This window comes from Natator depressus, chromosome 20, assembly GCF_965152275.1.
Source record: "Natator depressus isolate rNatDep1 chromosome 20, rNatDep2.hap1, whole genome shotgun sequence".
Taxonomy (NCBI): Eukaryota; Metazoa; Chordata; order Testudines; family Cheloniidae; genus Natator; species Natator depressus.
In genome coordinates, this window is record NC_134253.1 from 8,266,141 (window position 1) to 8,281,437 (window position 15,297).

Below are 15,297 nucleotides of genomic sequence, written 5' to 3' on the forward strand. Positions count from 1 at the left end.
AAAAGGAGTACAGTGGCCACGGAATGCATCTGATGAAGTGAGCTGTAGCTCACGAAAGCTTATGCTCAAATAAATTTGTTAGTCTCTAAGGTGCCACAAGTCCTCCTTTTCTTTTAACTTCAGTGTTATACACCAGTCTTGGGAGGATCTGCTCTCCCTTTTGCAGCCTGCCCTGACCTTGGCATTTCCAGTGAGCGCTACCCCAGGCACACTGGGTCATAGGGGGGTTTAAGTTCCTGAGCTATTTTGGGGTCAGTGCTGGGCCTGGGGGCCTAAGGCAGGTGGGCTGCGGGGCTCCATTTCTGTGAAGAGGTAACAGAGTCAGTGCCCAGGAAATGTGCCCCAGAGGCCACAGGAGACATCAGTGCTGCAGCCTGCTGAGACCACGGGAAGCTCAGAGCACTCAGGGGGGAGGCGGGGGCGTGTTCAGTATCTGGACCCCCATAGCGATCTGGTGAGCCACCAGCAGGGACAGCCTGACCTGATCTGGGACAGAGGCCTGTATGGGGGAAATAGGAGAGGGAGGCAGAGTTGTGCCCCCCTGCCTGTGCTCTGGCCCTAGGTACCAAAGTCTGGGAGGGCAGGGGAAGAACTGAGCCAGAAAAGCATCAGCAGACCCAGATCCAAGTTTATTCATTGCACTGGGCACCAGGGGCACAGCATGGTTCTGTGCCAGGGCCCACAGCAGGGGCAGCAGGCCGGGTGGGGCTCTCCGGTGCCCCAGGCTGGGACTGGGCATCACTGCAGGCCTATCTTGCAGCAGCGTGCGGCCGTCCAGTCGATGCCGGCGCACTGGCAGTGGCAGGTGGAGTCGGTGCGAATGTCCCAGGAGCCGCAGCCCATTCCGCAGGCGCAGCCCGTGGGCTTGTACCCTGTGGGGGGGATGGGGGAGGTGGGGTTAGGGGAGCAGCTGGTGGCAGGATGGGAGTCATGGGCGGCAGTGAGGTGCCCTGCTCTCTCCTCCTCCCCAGCACCCAGGGCGTGGCCCTGCGGCTCCCTTGCAGCCAGGCCACTGCCCAAGCAAGGGAGGTCAGTGAGACGTCCCAGGGGTCTGATCCAGGGGCCCACGTTGGTCCCAGCTCCACAGCATCCAGTGCCCCCAGGGACTCGGGAGTGGTGCGAATGCCATTGCTCCAGGCACCTGGCAGCGTAAGTGCAGGGAGGCCCCAGTCAGGCTGGTGGTCCATCGCTGCCCCAGCTCAACACCCCCCCCCAGGACTGCAGAGGGGGTGGGGTCTGGGCCCCAGGGCTCCCCTCCCTCCTTGGGCCTGCGGGGCACTCGGGAAAGTTCTCTCACCTGCTGGGCAGGAGACAAGTGCCCCACGCGCCAAGACATCCTGGCAGAGTAGCTTGGTCTTGGCCAGGATGGCGGACACTGCAAGGCAAGAGGCAGAGTTGTAGCCAGCAGGACCCTGGGTGCAAAAAGGCTGCCCCCTCCCCCCAGGCTCAGGTGGAGAGAAGCTGCCTCTGCCCCAGCTGTTACCTGGGCAGGTGGAACCCACCCAGCCCCACTCCATCTGGCGCTCTGCTCCCCCGAGAGGTGGCTGGGCTACATACAGCCGCAGCGCCAGGAGCAATAGAGGCTCCTGGCCTGAGATCTGGAGGTCTCATGTTTGATGCCGGTTGCCCACAGCCCCCCAGAAGAGTGTTACCTGGTGAAAGCTGCTGGGCATTCAGCAAGACCCCCCCGGGCTGTGAACAAAGGGCAGGGATGGAGGTAGCAGAAATAATTCCTGGCTGCTTCCCACAGCCAAGGCACCCCTAGGTGCTGGAACTGGGGGCGCTACTGTACTCCCTGGCTTGAAGAGGTTTCCATCATATACAGTTTGGTTCTCAGCTCCCCCACTGTACAAATTCTTCCAGCCCCGCTGAATGCAGCCATACATACCGGTGGGTTCGCAGGAGCAGGAATCGAACCTGGGACCCCTAGACTCTGTTGCATAAGTCAAAGCCCCAGGCCTAGCAGCTCAGAATCACTAGCAGAAACTATGTGGGCCAACCACTAGGGGACGATAGAGAGCCACAGTGTGAGATACAGATAATGTTGCTCTTGTATGTGGGCTGGTTCCACATGCCCCTCATTTACACTCTGTGTTGTACCCGTCTGACCTGCCCCCCTCCCCCGGCTACAAGCACGCAGAATCTGACACACACACACCCCCCCCACATCTCTGGGGGAGGCGGCTCCGCGTCAGTTACCTATGGAACTAATCGCTGCCTGCATCTTCAGATCCACCACATTGTCAATGAGGCACTGAGCCGCTGTGTGGCACGCGGGCACCAGGAGGGCGAGCAGCAGGAACACGGCAGCCTTCATCCCGCTGGGTGCTGAGCTACCTGCAGGGGAGAGACCCGGCCAACACGTCAGACCCCAAGACAGGAGCCCTCTGGAACCCGTGGTAGGAGCTGAGGTGCACACAAGGCAGCGGAGTGGGGCACAGGCAAGAGGGAAAGCCACATTGCCAGGGAAGGGGATGAGGGTCAAAGCGGGAACAGGTGAGCCCATGGGTGCAGGGGATGTGGGGAGGAGAATGTGGGCAGCCGGAAGGGATACTGAGGGGTGGGGGAATGTAACGGCAGCAGATGGGGGAAAGGGAGGAAGGATTTGGAGCAGGAGACTGGGAGCGGTGGGTGGGTGGGGAGGCAGCAGGATGGTAATGAGGGGTTATTGGGGAGGGCTGGAATGGCACCCCCATCCTAGGGGCTAGCAGATCAGGACTGCCTCCATGCTGCCAGTGGGGACCATGTTCACTGGTGGTTGCATTTTCAGGCTGAAATCCACACACACAGACACGTACGTGGGGGAAGGGGGTTCCCGTTAAAGGTTTGGGCCCTTAGAATTAGCTCCTTAGTGAACTGATTCCCCCCCCCACCGACCCCTCCCCAAAACAAAATTAAAGCACCCACAAAAAGAGCCTCGTCTCTCTGCTCCAAGCTGCACCTGTTTGGTGAAAGCCGTGCGAGTCGCAGTAGGGACGCTCTTACTCCAATGGAATCGCCATTTGGTAAGGGATCGACTTAAGCTAAACTGACAGACGCCTGGTGTGGCTCAGGTTAGGGCTGGGCTACACACCATTTTGCACTGAGTTATCCATTAGAGACTGATCTAGTTCACGCCATGCCCCCCTGGGGTGGATGCAGCTAGAAGTGTATAAAAGCATTTATAGCTAAAGAGTTTAATAAGCAGTATCGTTAAATCCGTGCAAAACTGGGTTTAGACCAGTCCACTTGGGATTAAAGCCAGATTTACATTGATTTAGTTTAAGGGAAGCATTTTCACGTGGTTTAGGATTCTAACTCCCATTGACTTTCAGTGAGACAAGGTTCCTAAAGGCCAGATATCAAAGGTATTTAGGTTTCAGAGTAGCAGCCGTGTTAGTCTGTATCCGCAAAAAGAACAGGAGTACTTGTGGCACCTTAGAAACTAACAAATTTATTTGAGCATAAGCTTTTGTGAGCTACAGCTCACTTCATCGGATGCATTCAGTGGAAAATACAATGGGGAGATTTTATATACACAGAGAACGTGAAACAATGGGTCTTACTCTCATTACAGTGTGTATGGTAACACCCATTGTTTCATGTTCTCTGTGTATATAAAATCTCCCCATTGTATTTTCCACTGTATGCATCCGATGAAGTGAGCTGTAGCTCACAAAAGCTTATGCTCAAATAAATTTGTTAGTTTCTAAGGTGCCACAAGTACTCCTGTTCTTTTAAAGATATTTAGGTGCCTAATGATGCACATAGGCACCTAAGTCACTTTTGAAAATGGAACACTGGCTCCTAAACTCCTTAGCTGCTTTTCAAAACTTTATCCCAAGCCGATGCCTTGCTAAATGGAGAGGAGTTCAGTTCACATTAGATTAAGAGAGTCCCCACTGTGCCTGGAACCAGATTAAATCCATCAGATTAAATCCATTAAATCCATCAAATCCTGAAAGCCATTGAAAGTTACACCACCGCCGCCGCCCTGACTAATGCCAAGGCCCCAGGGAGCTGGGCACACGCAGGAGCTGTGCCCCAAATCCTGCCCCAAGGCTGAGTCTGGAGAATCCCGCCCAACCAACGGTACAAACTCACCTTCTGGCACAATCTTGCAAGATGCTGCTCCCCAGTTCACAAGCTGCCCTTTAAATAGGAGCCAGCTGGAGCAGAGGTGGCAAAATCTTCCATCCCATTGGCCACTTGACAATTGAGTCTCCCATCACACAAGTGTGGGGAAACCCCAAGGCTGTTCCTAACAAAGAATGTTTCTTTTGCAACTTCCCTGTTTGCTCAACGCCTGCCCAGCTCTTCATTGCCAGGGCCAAATTCTCCCCTGGTGGAACTCCATTATATTGGTGGCGTTACAACAGCGTAGGCTTTGGCTCTGAGGGTCTGGACAGCCCCGGGGCTCCCCCTCTGTGGGAATTTCCCGGGTATGTAAGGGGGTTGCTGGAAGGCAGGGCCACTCTAGGTTTGGCACCAGCTACCTGGAGATTGGAGACTAAGGGGCGGGCTGCGCTGCAGCTGGACGTGTAATTAACTTTGCTGGAGCTAGCGAAGTGAAAATATCAGTGTAGCCTCAGTGGTGCAGGAGGTGGGATGGGCCAGCTGCCCCGTGCATGCACTCTGGGTCCCGGACAGGATCATACTCTGTGTGGCCAGCCCATCCCTCCTCCCGTGCAGCCGTGACTACATAGCTGCTCTAGCCTGCTAGCTCAGTCGGTTCCTGAGCTGGAAATTAGACCTCTGGCTACAGCGTAGAGGCAAGTGCAGAGATGGGCTGGAAATGCACAGGCAGGAATTGTAGCCCGGCACGGGGCTGGGCAGGGAGAGCAGACATGCAATCAGAGCCCAGCTTTCTGACCTCTCTCTAGTTGCTAGTGTGAGCCCCGTCTCACAGAGTTTCAGCCAGGAGAGACCATCAGACCAGCCAGTCTGTGTAGCACAGGCCATTGCACCTCACCCACGTGTCCCTAATGCTGAGCCCAGTGACTCCTGTTAGACAAAAGCATTTCAGCCCTCGGGTAACTCAACTGGTGCAGAAAACAGGAGAGATCGAGGTGCTGCCAACGACAGGGAATTGATTAGGGGAGGCGCCCAGCTGCTCCCAGCAGGCGATCCACGCGACATGCTGCAGTACAAGCAAAGCCACTCCAAGGTCTCTGCCAATCTGACCTGGGGGAATTGTCCTGAATAACCCCAAACCTGGGCTCAGCGTGACCTTGAGCATGGAAGCAAGAGCCACCAGCCAAAGACCCGAGTGCCATCCTCCCAGCCCTGGGGTGACGGGCACCTCTATGCACCACGGCACAAATCACAGCCATTTCCACATAGCGCTGGGCCGCTGGCACACAAAGCCACTAGCCTGAGCTCTCATGATCTAATGCACTGTACTGGCCTGTGTGCAGACACGGAAGGAGAGACAGTCCCTGCCCCAGAGAGCTCACAGTCTAAAGAGACAAAAGCCTGGGACAGGAAACTGAGGTAAAGAAAGGAGAAGTGATTGACACAAGGTCACCCAGCAGGGGAGTGTCAGAACAAGGAACAGAACACAAATCGCCAGAGTCTCAGCCTGGTGCTCTAGCCATGAGACCACAGGGCCTCTAAACATAGAGAAATGAATGATGAGGCAGAGATCTTCCAAAGGTCACACAGTGCAACTCAGGGAGACAACACTGGCATAGGGGTGCACAGCACATTTCATTAGGGTGTGCACCGAGGGGATTTTATTTATTCATTTATTTATTTTTAAGGTGAACATTTATTGAATACTCAATCATAAAGGACATTATTTGTATTCATCAAACAAACTAAAGAAACTAAAACTGAACTAAACTTAATTTTTTTTAAATTAACAACTAAACTTTACTTTAAAAATGAGACACAAAACATTAAATTTTTGCTGTTGTGATAACCAGGCGTATACAAAGATACAGTCAATTTTCATGATCTTTATCTTTAACCACATAACGAGCTAACCCAAGTTGACCAAAACAGATTAAGGTTTCTTCATCTTCCTGTCCTAGAGAATGAGACGTTGCTCACCAGGTGTTATGGACTTAAATTCCTCAATCACATCATTGTAATTAACTGACGAAGCCAATTCTTGTTCAATGTACAAAATCATGAGTGAGTCGAGGCGCTGTTGGGACATTGTACTTCTTCGTTTGTTTTTTACATGTGCTAGTTTCGAAAAGGCTCTTTCACATGAACAGCTTGTCTACTCCTTTTCTTATCTTAACAACAAAACGATCCATATTTTAAAATTAAAAGGGGGTACCGTACGATTCAATTAAAATGTAAAGCCATGGGCTTGTTATGCTAACCCCCGTTCTGCGTCCCCTGACTGTCCCCGGGATTCCCTGCCCCAACTGTCCCTGGAGCTCAGGCAGGCCGGGCAGGACAAGCTTGCCCACCCCTGCATTAGGGTGTGCTTGGGCACACCCCGCATACCCCGTACGCACGCCTATGATCACCGGCCTGACAAGCCGGACAGATGGTGTCTAGTGACTGCCATTCTCGCTAAACAAGTACCTCAGAGGTAATATAGAAGTGTTGTAATAGTGAGCTTGCAGCAAAGCAGGAAATAGAACCCAGGAGTCCTTACTCCCTGCCCCACCTAACAGACCCCACTTTTCTCCCAAAGGGGGAAATAGAACCCAGGAGTCCTGACACCCTGCCCCCCTGCTCTAAACCTGTAACAAAGGGGAATTTTCTGTAATATTTTTATATTTCCTAGGCATGCCTCAGTTTCCCTCAGTACTTTGCATTGCTCCCCAGTGAGTGCAGAAGGGTTAAATCTGCTCTTGGGGCCGAGCAGAAGCCATGAGGTGATGGGTCACATAGCTGTCTGGGGTGGAATGAGTGGGGGGTTAAAGGACTGGCTGAAATCGAGTGGTGTCAATGGAGGATCCATCCATAAACACAATGGGACCCCAAAGCCAGAACAACTGACACCACACTGCAGGCAGAACATGTGAACTCAGCATGGGCCTGGGGGAGGAGGAGAATGGACTGAGGGGTGGCAGGAGGTGCCAAGCCTAGAGTGGCCCTGCCTTCCAGCAACTCCCTTACATACCCGGGAAATTCCCACAGAGGGGGAGCCCCTAGGCTGTCCAGACCCTCAGAGCCAAAGCCTATGCTGTTGTAACACCACCAATATAATGGAGTACCACCAGGGGAGAATTTGGCCCTGGCAAGGAAGAGCTGGGGAGATGCAGAGCTCTCACCTGGGACTGACAAAGAGAGAGGGCCAAAAGTGGATTGTCTGGGTGGCTCGCTGGCATGGCCGGGATGGACGGTGTCTTAGCCTTTGCTTCTCTGCGCTAACCTGGGGACTTCTTGGGCTGGGTTCTAGCTAATAAACCTGATGGGTTGTAAAGGCTCCTGGTGTCACTGCAAGTCCTTGCCGAGGTGCGTTGGAGCCTGAGGAGTGGACAAGAGTCTGACCAGGTGTCTGTCTCAGCTGGATTCACTCCAGCCCCAGAGGCTCAGTTGCAGAGGCATTGAGGATACGTGGCCTATGCTTGAGGAAGAGCCTGCAGGACCCCTTGGGGGACTGGCCCACTGCAGGGATTCCTTTGAGGGATTGTTTAAAAGCTGGGGCATAGCACAGATCCTGTGGACCACTGACAGATCCCTACTCCTCACACAGAGCTGGGAATGGAACCACAGGGCACTGACCACCATCCTCTCCAGTGCCCAGCTGCCCTGAACCTTGGCACAGGGGAAATCCCAGGAGCAGAAGCCAGCCGGGATTGACACAATAAGCAGATCCCCCTACACCCAATCCACAATGTCCTTCCTGAGAGCAGTGGGTGTGTGCAGAGGAAGCTCCTGCCTGGAGCTGGGGTGGGGTGGGGGGGCAGAGGGCAGGGGGAAGGTAGGTTCCCCAGGGCCCCCCTTCACTAGTGCTGAATTCACACATCTCATTGACACTGACGGGGCTCCTGCTGGGCGGGCCCAGCCCCTCTCGGCAAGGCACAATCCTTCCATTGTCCCCAGCCCCAGGGCAGCCGCTCACCCAGCCCCGCTCCCTCAGCAAACAGACTTCACCCACATCGGAGCAGCCATGGACTGGTTGGTGCAGACGTGGCACCGTTTCTGCCAAGAGTCAGGGTCAACCAGCCAGGGGACCGTGTTAAAACTGACACGCGCCAGGCTCCGCCAGGGACCTGGGAAAACTGAACATTTCCCCTGGGCCCCCCTAGCCAGCAATTGTTCCTCACCCACAGCACTGAGTCCGTGTGAAAAACACTGAAAACTTCATTAAGGGGACCAGGGACAGAGCTGGCACCTGGGAAAGCAGCAACCACAACTCATCTCAATACGTGCACACCTCCTCCTCCCCCTCCCCTGCTCTGCGGACCGTGGGGGGCCTTGGCTCTCTCACAATTTGCCCCATACAAAGGACGTCTAATAACTAAACCACCCACCCCTGCAGTGCCTTTGGCAGTGCCCTTCCCTGCAGGGGTGAATGTCCAATTAACCCCCATTCTGCTTTGCACCATCCCAGAGCCCTGGAAAACACTGGGCCAGCCCCCTTCCAGCTGCCAGGGGAAGCTGCCTGGTCCCGCACAGAGACCCACAGGCTGGCCCAGCGATAGTGATTTCAGCTACGCTGGTGCTAGCAGGGGGCGTTGCCTCGAACCACACCACCATCTCCACAATGCCACCTCTGTACACCAGTCCACTACAGAGCCAGCTACAGCAATTACAGGGCCAGTGGCACTGGGGAAAGGGGCCCTTATCAGAGTCACTCAGCGCGGTCAGTGCTCTCAGCAGCTTCAGCAAACAGCTACCAGGGATGGGGGCCCATTAGCAGATAAAATACCCATGCACAGAATCCATGTCACCACACTCTCACACCCCCCACCCCCCGCCTTAAAATGAACCTGGCGGGTTTGTGCCCATGCTCTACTCAACTGTGCAAGACGAAGGCTCTGGTTATGGCGACTCCTCACTCAGGGTTTGCTGGTGCACTTCTGCTGCAGTCTTGTCATACAACAAGGAGCCCCACCTTTCATCAGCCCTGCGCCCACAACGTGAATGAATGTTAAACCAAATGGCCAAAATGGTCCCAGTGGGCAACAAACACGTAAATAAGGTCCAGCTCATACTGTCTCTTCCTCCAGTTCACCACTAGATGGCGGCAGAGAGCCCCTCTCCTCTACATTTTAGACCACAGGGTTTATTGAGGTGCCCTGTGTGCATTGGGTGGGGAGGGGGTTCAACTGGGTTGAGCACACAGGGCTGGTGCTGTGTTTGCTGCTTTGTTATTGCCCTAGAGGGGTTCTCACAATAAATGGTTTTGGTGGCCTCAGAGTGTGGCCACCAACTCTCACTGGTGCCTGCTCTGACACTTTTTCCTAAAATACTTAATTAACTTTAGGAAAAAGAATTAAATGTGCACAGATTCACATCCAAATCAGTGTGATTTATATTTGTAGGGTTTTTTGGCAGACTCAATAACAAAAATAATGCTGCCTCCCCTTCCCCTCCCTCCCCCCACCAATCCAGGGCTTAAGTGAAAAGTGATATTTGTATATTTGTTAATATCACAGCACACTTAGTAGCTACCTGGGAGGCTATGGAAAGTGATAAGTGATATTAACAAACCTACAAGCATCACTTTTCCATAGATAGCTAGTAAGTCTGCTGTGAAAAGTGATACTTGCCTGTTTGTTAATATCACTTTTCTCAGCAAGCCCCAGGACCCATTAAGCCCTGGATGGGGGTGGTTGGGGGGAGGAGGGCGGAGGCAAAGGGAAGGCAGCAGGGGCCAGAGGCAATGGTGGGATGGATGCAAGGCCTGGGGAAGCAGCGGGGGCTGGGGGAATGGATGCGAAGCAAGGAAGGCAGCTGTGTCCTGGCGGGGTGAGGGGGTATGGCCATAGGACTGTGGAAGGCAGCGGGGGCCCAGAGCAATGGGGTTGGGTGATGAGCCCCACTGTCTCATGGCCAGAGCCAGGGCCTGATGTCTACTGCCCTGCGGCCAGGACCAGGGGGACTCAGTGCCCAGGGCTAGAACCTGGAGCCAGGGATTGTAGCCCGCTGCCATGCAGCCGGAGCTGTGGGTCAGTGCCTGGGGCCAGTGACTCCTGCTGCATGGCCAGAGCCTGGAGCTGGATGCTGGAGCCCAGGGGTGCATGGCTGGAGCCAGGAGTCAGCACCTGCCTCTGCATAGCTGAAGCTAACACTCGCTGCTATACAGCCAGGACCAGGGGTCAGCATCTGGAGCCAGCTCCCACCACCGCGTGGTGGGAGCCTGGGAACAGAACTGTAGGTCAGCACCTGCTGCTGTGCAGGTGGGGAAGGGGATCAGCACCAGGGGCTGGGGCCACATGGCTGGAGCCCAGGGCCAGTGCCTGCCACCACACAGCTGGAACTGGGGGCCAGAGGCTGACTTAAGCTCCTTGGCCGGAGCCAGGGGTCAGCACCAGAGCCAGAGGTTGGCGCCCAAAGCCCTGTCCTTGGAGCCCGCTGCCCTGTGGCTGAGGCTGGGGGTCGGTGCCTGTGGCCAGCGCCTGCCACTGCGTGGTCGGAGCCTGGGACTAGAGCCAGGAGCCAGCGCCTGATGCCACCCAGGTGGAACCAGGGGCAGGAGGCTGAAGCCCTGCAGCTGGAGGCCAGGGTTGCATGGCCAGAGCCGGCGGGATGGTTCAGTACCTGCTGCCCCGCGGTCAGAGCCCTGGGCCACATTGCCAGGTCCCTGAAGTCCCGCCACGGGAGCCTGCCGCCCAACCCTCCCGGGTTAAGAACTCAGCTGGCTCCTGCAGCATTGTGCCCCACCTCTCTCCAGAGGCAGTGCAGGGCGGTGCATCTAGGAGCAACAAGGAAAAAGGGGGCAGGGCGGAGACTTCCCCCTGCCCCCCCCCCCGCCCATCACTGCCTAGGAGGCTGTTGTGGCCACATGAAAAGCCTCTGGTGGCCTCATTTGAGAAATGTTGCCCTAGAGTACAAGGCAGAATATACTGCTCTGTTCCTGTCAATGTGGGGCTAGGTATGCTGGTTTGTTATTGTAGGGTCACACAGGAGTGCTGGGGACTGCATATACTTGTCATTATAGGGTTGCTCAGTAGAGCAGGGAGCTGCATACACTGGTTTGTTATTGCAGGGTTGCTCCTGAGTGCAAGGTGGAACCACCTTCCCCGCCCCCAAGTCTGGGGCTTCGTAGGCTTTCCCATCGGCCACTTGATTTCACCAGCATCAGTGGGGGATAAAGCCCAGAGTCTGAGCTATTCTGACTGTAGCCAGCAGGGGAAAGCAGAGGACTGCAGATCCCCTGCCTCCTCATGACCATAAGGACACTGGCAATAAGATTTTGAATGGCCCCTAACTTTGGGTGCCCACGTTGAGACACCTGGGGCCTGGATTTCAGAGCTGCTAAACACCCACAGCTCCCAGCGGGGCTCGTGGGCACTTAGGGTGTGTCTACACTGCAGTTACGTGCCCACGGCTGGCCCGGGCCAGCTGACTCCGGCTCACAGGGCTCGAGCTGAGCAGCTGTTTACTTGCAGTGCAGATGTTCTGGCTTGGGCTGGAGCCCGAGCTCTGGGACCCTTCCACCTCGCAGGGTCCTAGAGCCAAAGCTCCAGCCTGAGCCCCAAAGGTTACACCGCAGTTAAACAGCCCTTAGCCCGAGCCCCAGGAGCTGGAGTCAGCTGGCCTGGGGCAGCCGCAGGTGTGTAATTGAAAATCAGCCCACAGCCGTCTCTGGGTGGGCACCAAAACCTGAAGCATCCAGTGCTGGCCATTTACTCCCTACTGAATCCCTAGACCTGAACTCCATGGGCGAGGCCACCTTGCCTGGCCTGCATTTGGCTCTAGGCTGCATCTACTGGGAGCCTAGCAGGTCCTCTAGGTTTCATGTATCGTGAGGGCAGCACCTGGCTCTGGGAAGGCTCAGTAATTGGATGAGTCTGTTCAATTACACGGATCTGCTTCTAGCCAGGTTGCCGGTTGCGTTTTGCTTGGGTCTGTAAAACAAAATGAAATCAAAGTGGCTGGTGGAAGCAGCGCAATGAACATTTAAAAAGAATCAGTGGCAGAGGTAATAGCGGGCCGGGGGGCAACTGCCCCCCTCGGCAGCCATTAGGTATATGTGTGGTGCCTTTTCAAGACAATAGGTAGAACTGAAGGTGGAACCACCAAAGACCCAGCTGCCTCCTGGTTCCATCACTGCTCAAAATGTAGCTCCGCTGATGCTAAGAATCCAGAGTCTATTGAGCAGGGACATGGGACAGACAGCACCCTTGCTTGGAGAACCCATGCTTTGCAAAATGAGACATGGACTTTCATTCACCCTGCACTGAACTGCAGCCACTTATGGAGTGGAGCACAACAGCTGCATAACAACACACAGCAACACTGCACAGGGATTGCTCACGCAGCACTGAAATGCAGATACCTCTGGGGTGGAGCGCAGCCGCTGTTGAACAGCCACAGAGCGATACTACTCACAGGATGTGAAGAAGACTCTCCACTTCCATTCGAAAGCTCTGGGGGAGTTTACAGAGACAGACCATGCTGTTAACCTGAGCTGAACAGCAGCCAGGACACACTAGATTGGGTCTGCACTGCGGGTAACCAGACAACAGCTCTGCCACGAGGGCATTTGTTCTGATTGACTGAGGGAGGGATGGGGCAGGGAGCCAGTCAAGCCTGGGGAACAAATTCCTTCTCCAGGACGCTTTGCTCCAGGATCTTGCAGCCCAGGCTCTGTGGCCATTAATTACCGCACCACCCAGGCGGAAGGGAAGGGCTGGGGCAAGTCTCTGTGCTCCACATGTCACAAGCGGACAAGGCAGAATGAACCATGTCACAGAATGGATCAGTTGCATAGCCTGGACTAGAACCCAGGAATCCTACCTGCCAGCTCTCTGCTCTAACCGTTAGACCCCCACTCCACTTGCAGTCAGGATAGAACCCAGGAGTCCTGATTCCTAGACCCCCCCCACCCCATTTGTCTAACCTAGTGGTTCTCAACCAGGGTTACATGTGTCCTTGGGGGTACGCAGAGGTCTTCCAGGAGGTACACCAACAGGCGACATAAAAAGCATTAGCAAAGTCAGGACAAACTAAAATTTCATACAGACAATGACTTGTTTATACTGCTCTATTTACCATACACTGAAATGAAAGTACAATAGTTATATTCCAATTGATTTATTTTATAATTATATGGTAAAAATGAGAGAAAGCAATTTGTCAGTAATACTGTACTGGGGTACAGTAGTCTGGAAAGGTTGAGAGCCACATCTCTAACCCACTAGGCCTCCCACCGCTCCCACAGCTCCGGATAGAACCCAGGAGTCCTGACACCCAGCCCCCTGCTCTAACCATTAGACCTCACTCCTTTCCAGAAGCCGGTGATAGAATCCTGGAATCCAGACTCACAGCTCTGTACGTTGTGTGGACGTGATGTGTAATTGGACAGAGATACTTTGCAGTGTGCAGCTTTGCTTGGCTCATGGGGCCTTAATGGAGAAATTCTGTAGCCACTGGGTGCCATCTGGTGGCTGGAGGTGGCTCAGTGGGACTTAGACGTACAGTCCGTGCTGTGATAGCCAATGCTGTTGGAGGCCCTTACTCAGGCAGAGCTCGCTCAGGGCAGCTGGACAGCCAGCCCCAAGGGCACACCCTGTGCCCGAGGAAGGTGAGCTGCGGACTCTGGCCATCGGGATTGGGTGCCTACAGGGAAAGGTGACCAGGAGTTAATGAGGCTGGGAGTGACCTTAGCTCCGGCAGCATCCCCTCTCCTGCTGCTAATGAGCAGCAGCAAGGGGCAAGACTAAAAACTGAGCCACGTGTGGATCAAACCTAGGCCCTTCAGCTGCTGAGACCCAGGCTTCTCTCTTGAGCCAAAGGAGGAGATCCCTTGGATGGAATCAGTAGCAGGTTGTTATCCTTAAATTGGCCACTAGGGGGACACATGCACCTAGCCAGAGCAGCCTTAGGCCAGCCCAGGGTAGAGGTCCATGTAGGATTTGCCCCAGCCCCGGTAGAGTTGTATCAGAGGCTGCCATGTAGCTGCCAGCTCCCAGTAGCCATGATGCCCAGCAAGGCACTGGGCAGTGCCTTGCTAGTGCCCTTTGCAGCTGTTCACTAGGCTATTGGGGAGGGAGGGAAGGGTGAGGACGAGTCTCGCACCAGGGGAAGTGCTGGGCCGGCTGGAGGGGCCTGGCTGGTGAAGTTCTGGTTGAAACGATTGATGGTTTCAATTCTCCTGGGATTTTCTCGGATTAGAAATGATGGCCCAGGTGCCTGGAGCCTCATTACGGGAGGGTCCCACACAGTCGATGTGACCAGAATCCATAGAACTCGGATCAGAGTGAGGCAAGCAAGGGCCCTGGCTCGGGGGCTGGAGTTGGAGGGTGAGCAGCCTGGGGGTGGGGAGCTAGTTGGAGTTGGGGACGAGGGGCCTGGCGGGGGCAGTGAGAGTTGGCCGAAAAGGGGTGTGGGGGGGGGAAGAGACCTGGGAAAGGTCTGCTGGTTAGAGTGGTGGGGGTGAGGGGCCTGGGTGACGGGGCAAGGGGACCAGCGAGGGTGCGAGGGGAGGCTGGCTGGAGGTGGGGGGCCAGAGACCTGGCAGCGGGAGAGGGGAGGTTGGTTGGAGGTGGGGGGCAAGGGGCCCAGCTGAGGGAGTGGGGAAGCTGGTTGGAGGTGGGGGGCAAATCGCCTGGCAGGGGGAGGGGAGGCTGGGTGGAGTTGGAGGCAAGGGAGCCAGCTGAAGGGGGGCTGGGTGGAAGTGGGGAGGCAAGGGGCCCTGTTGAGGGGGGTGGGTGGAGAGGGACACTGCTGAGGGGGGGACACTGGTTGGACGGGGGACTTGCAGCTCAGTGGGGGGCCCTGACTGGAGTGGGCTGAGGCCCCACTACCCCAACCCAGTCCTCGCCTTAACCCTGCCCGAGGCCCCCGCCTCCCTCTGCGCCCCACGTGACCAGGTGGGGGTTCAGTGGGGACCTGCGTGGCCCTGTCACCGGGCGCCTGCCCACTGGTGCCCAGGCCCAGCCCTCGCAGCGCCAGAAGTGGGGGGCTGCGGCGTTCGGCCGTCTTCAGCCTTGCAGACATCGACCCGCCAGCACCCCAGTTGCTTTACACTGAAATCAGTCATGGGGTAGGGGGGGTCTGTCCATCCGTGACACTGGGGGCCCTCACCCAGCCCCACAGACACTCCCCAGAGCAGGCCAGGGAGAGACCAGGGGCAGGAGCAGCCGGGAACCCAGGAGTCCTGACTCCAGCCCCGCCCCCCGCGCAGCTGAGTCCCACTTCCACCCACAGGGCTCGAGGGGGCGTGTCCCCACGCTC

General features: G+C 55.7%; 1 protein-coding gene across 1 annotated transcript; it reads right to left on the reverse strand.

The window, feature by feature from the left end:
• Positions 1-631: 631 nt before the first annotated feature.
• RETN (resistin) lies at positions 632-15,060 on the reverse strand. The gene is made up of 4 exons (XM_074935563.1): positions 14,970-15,060; positions 2,200-2,337; positions 1,298-1,375; positions 632-872 (listed from the first exon to the last, which is right to left on the reverse strand). Exons 1-4 carry the CDS (start codon positions 15,058-15,060, stop codon positions 739-741), a joined length of 441 nt encoding a protein of 146 aa, XP_074791664.1. The 3' UTR covers positions 632-738.
• Positions 15,061-15,297: the final 237 nt, after the last annotated feature.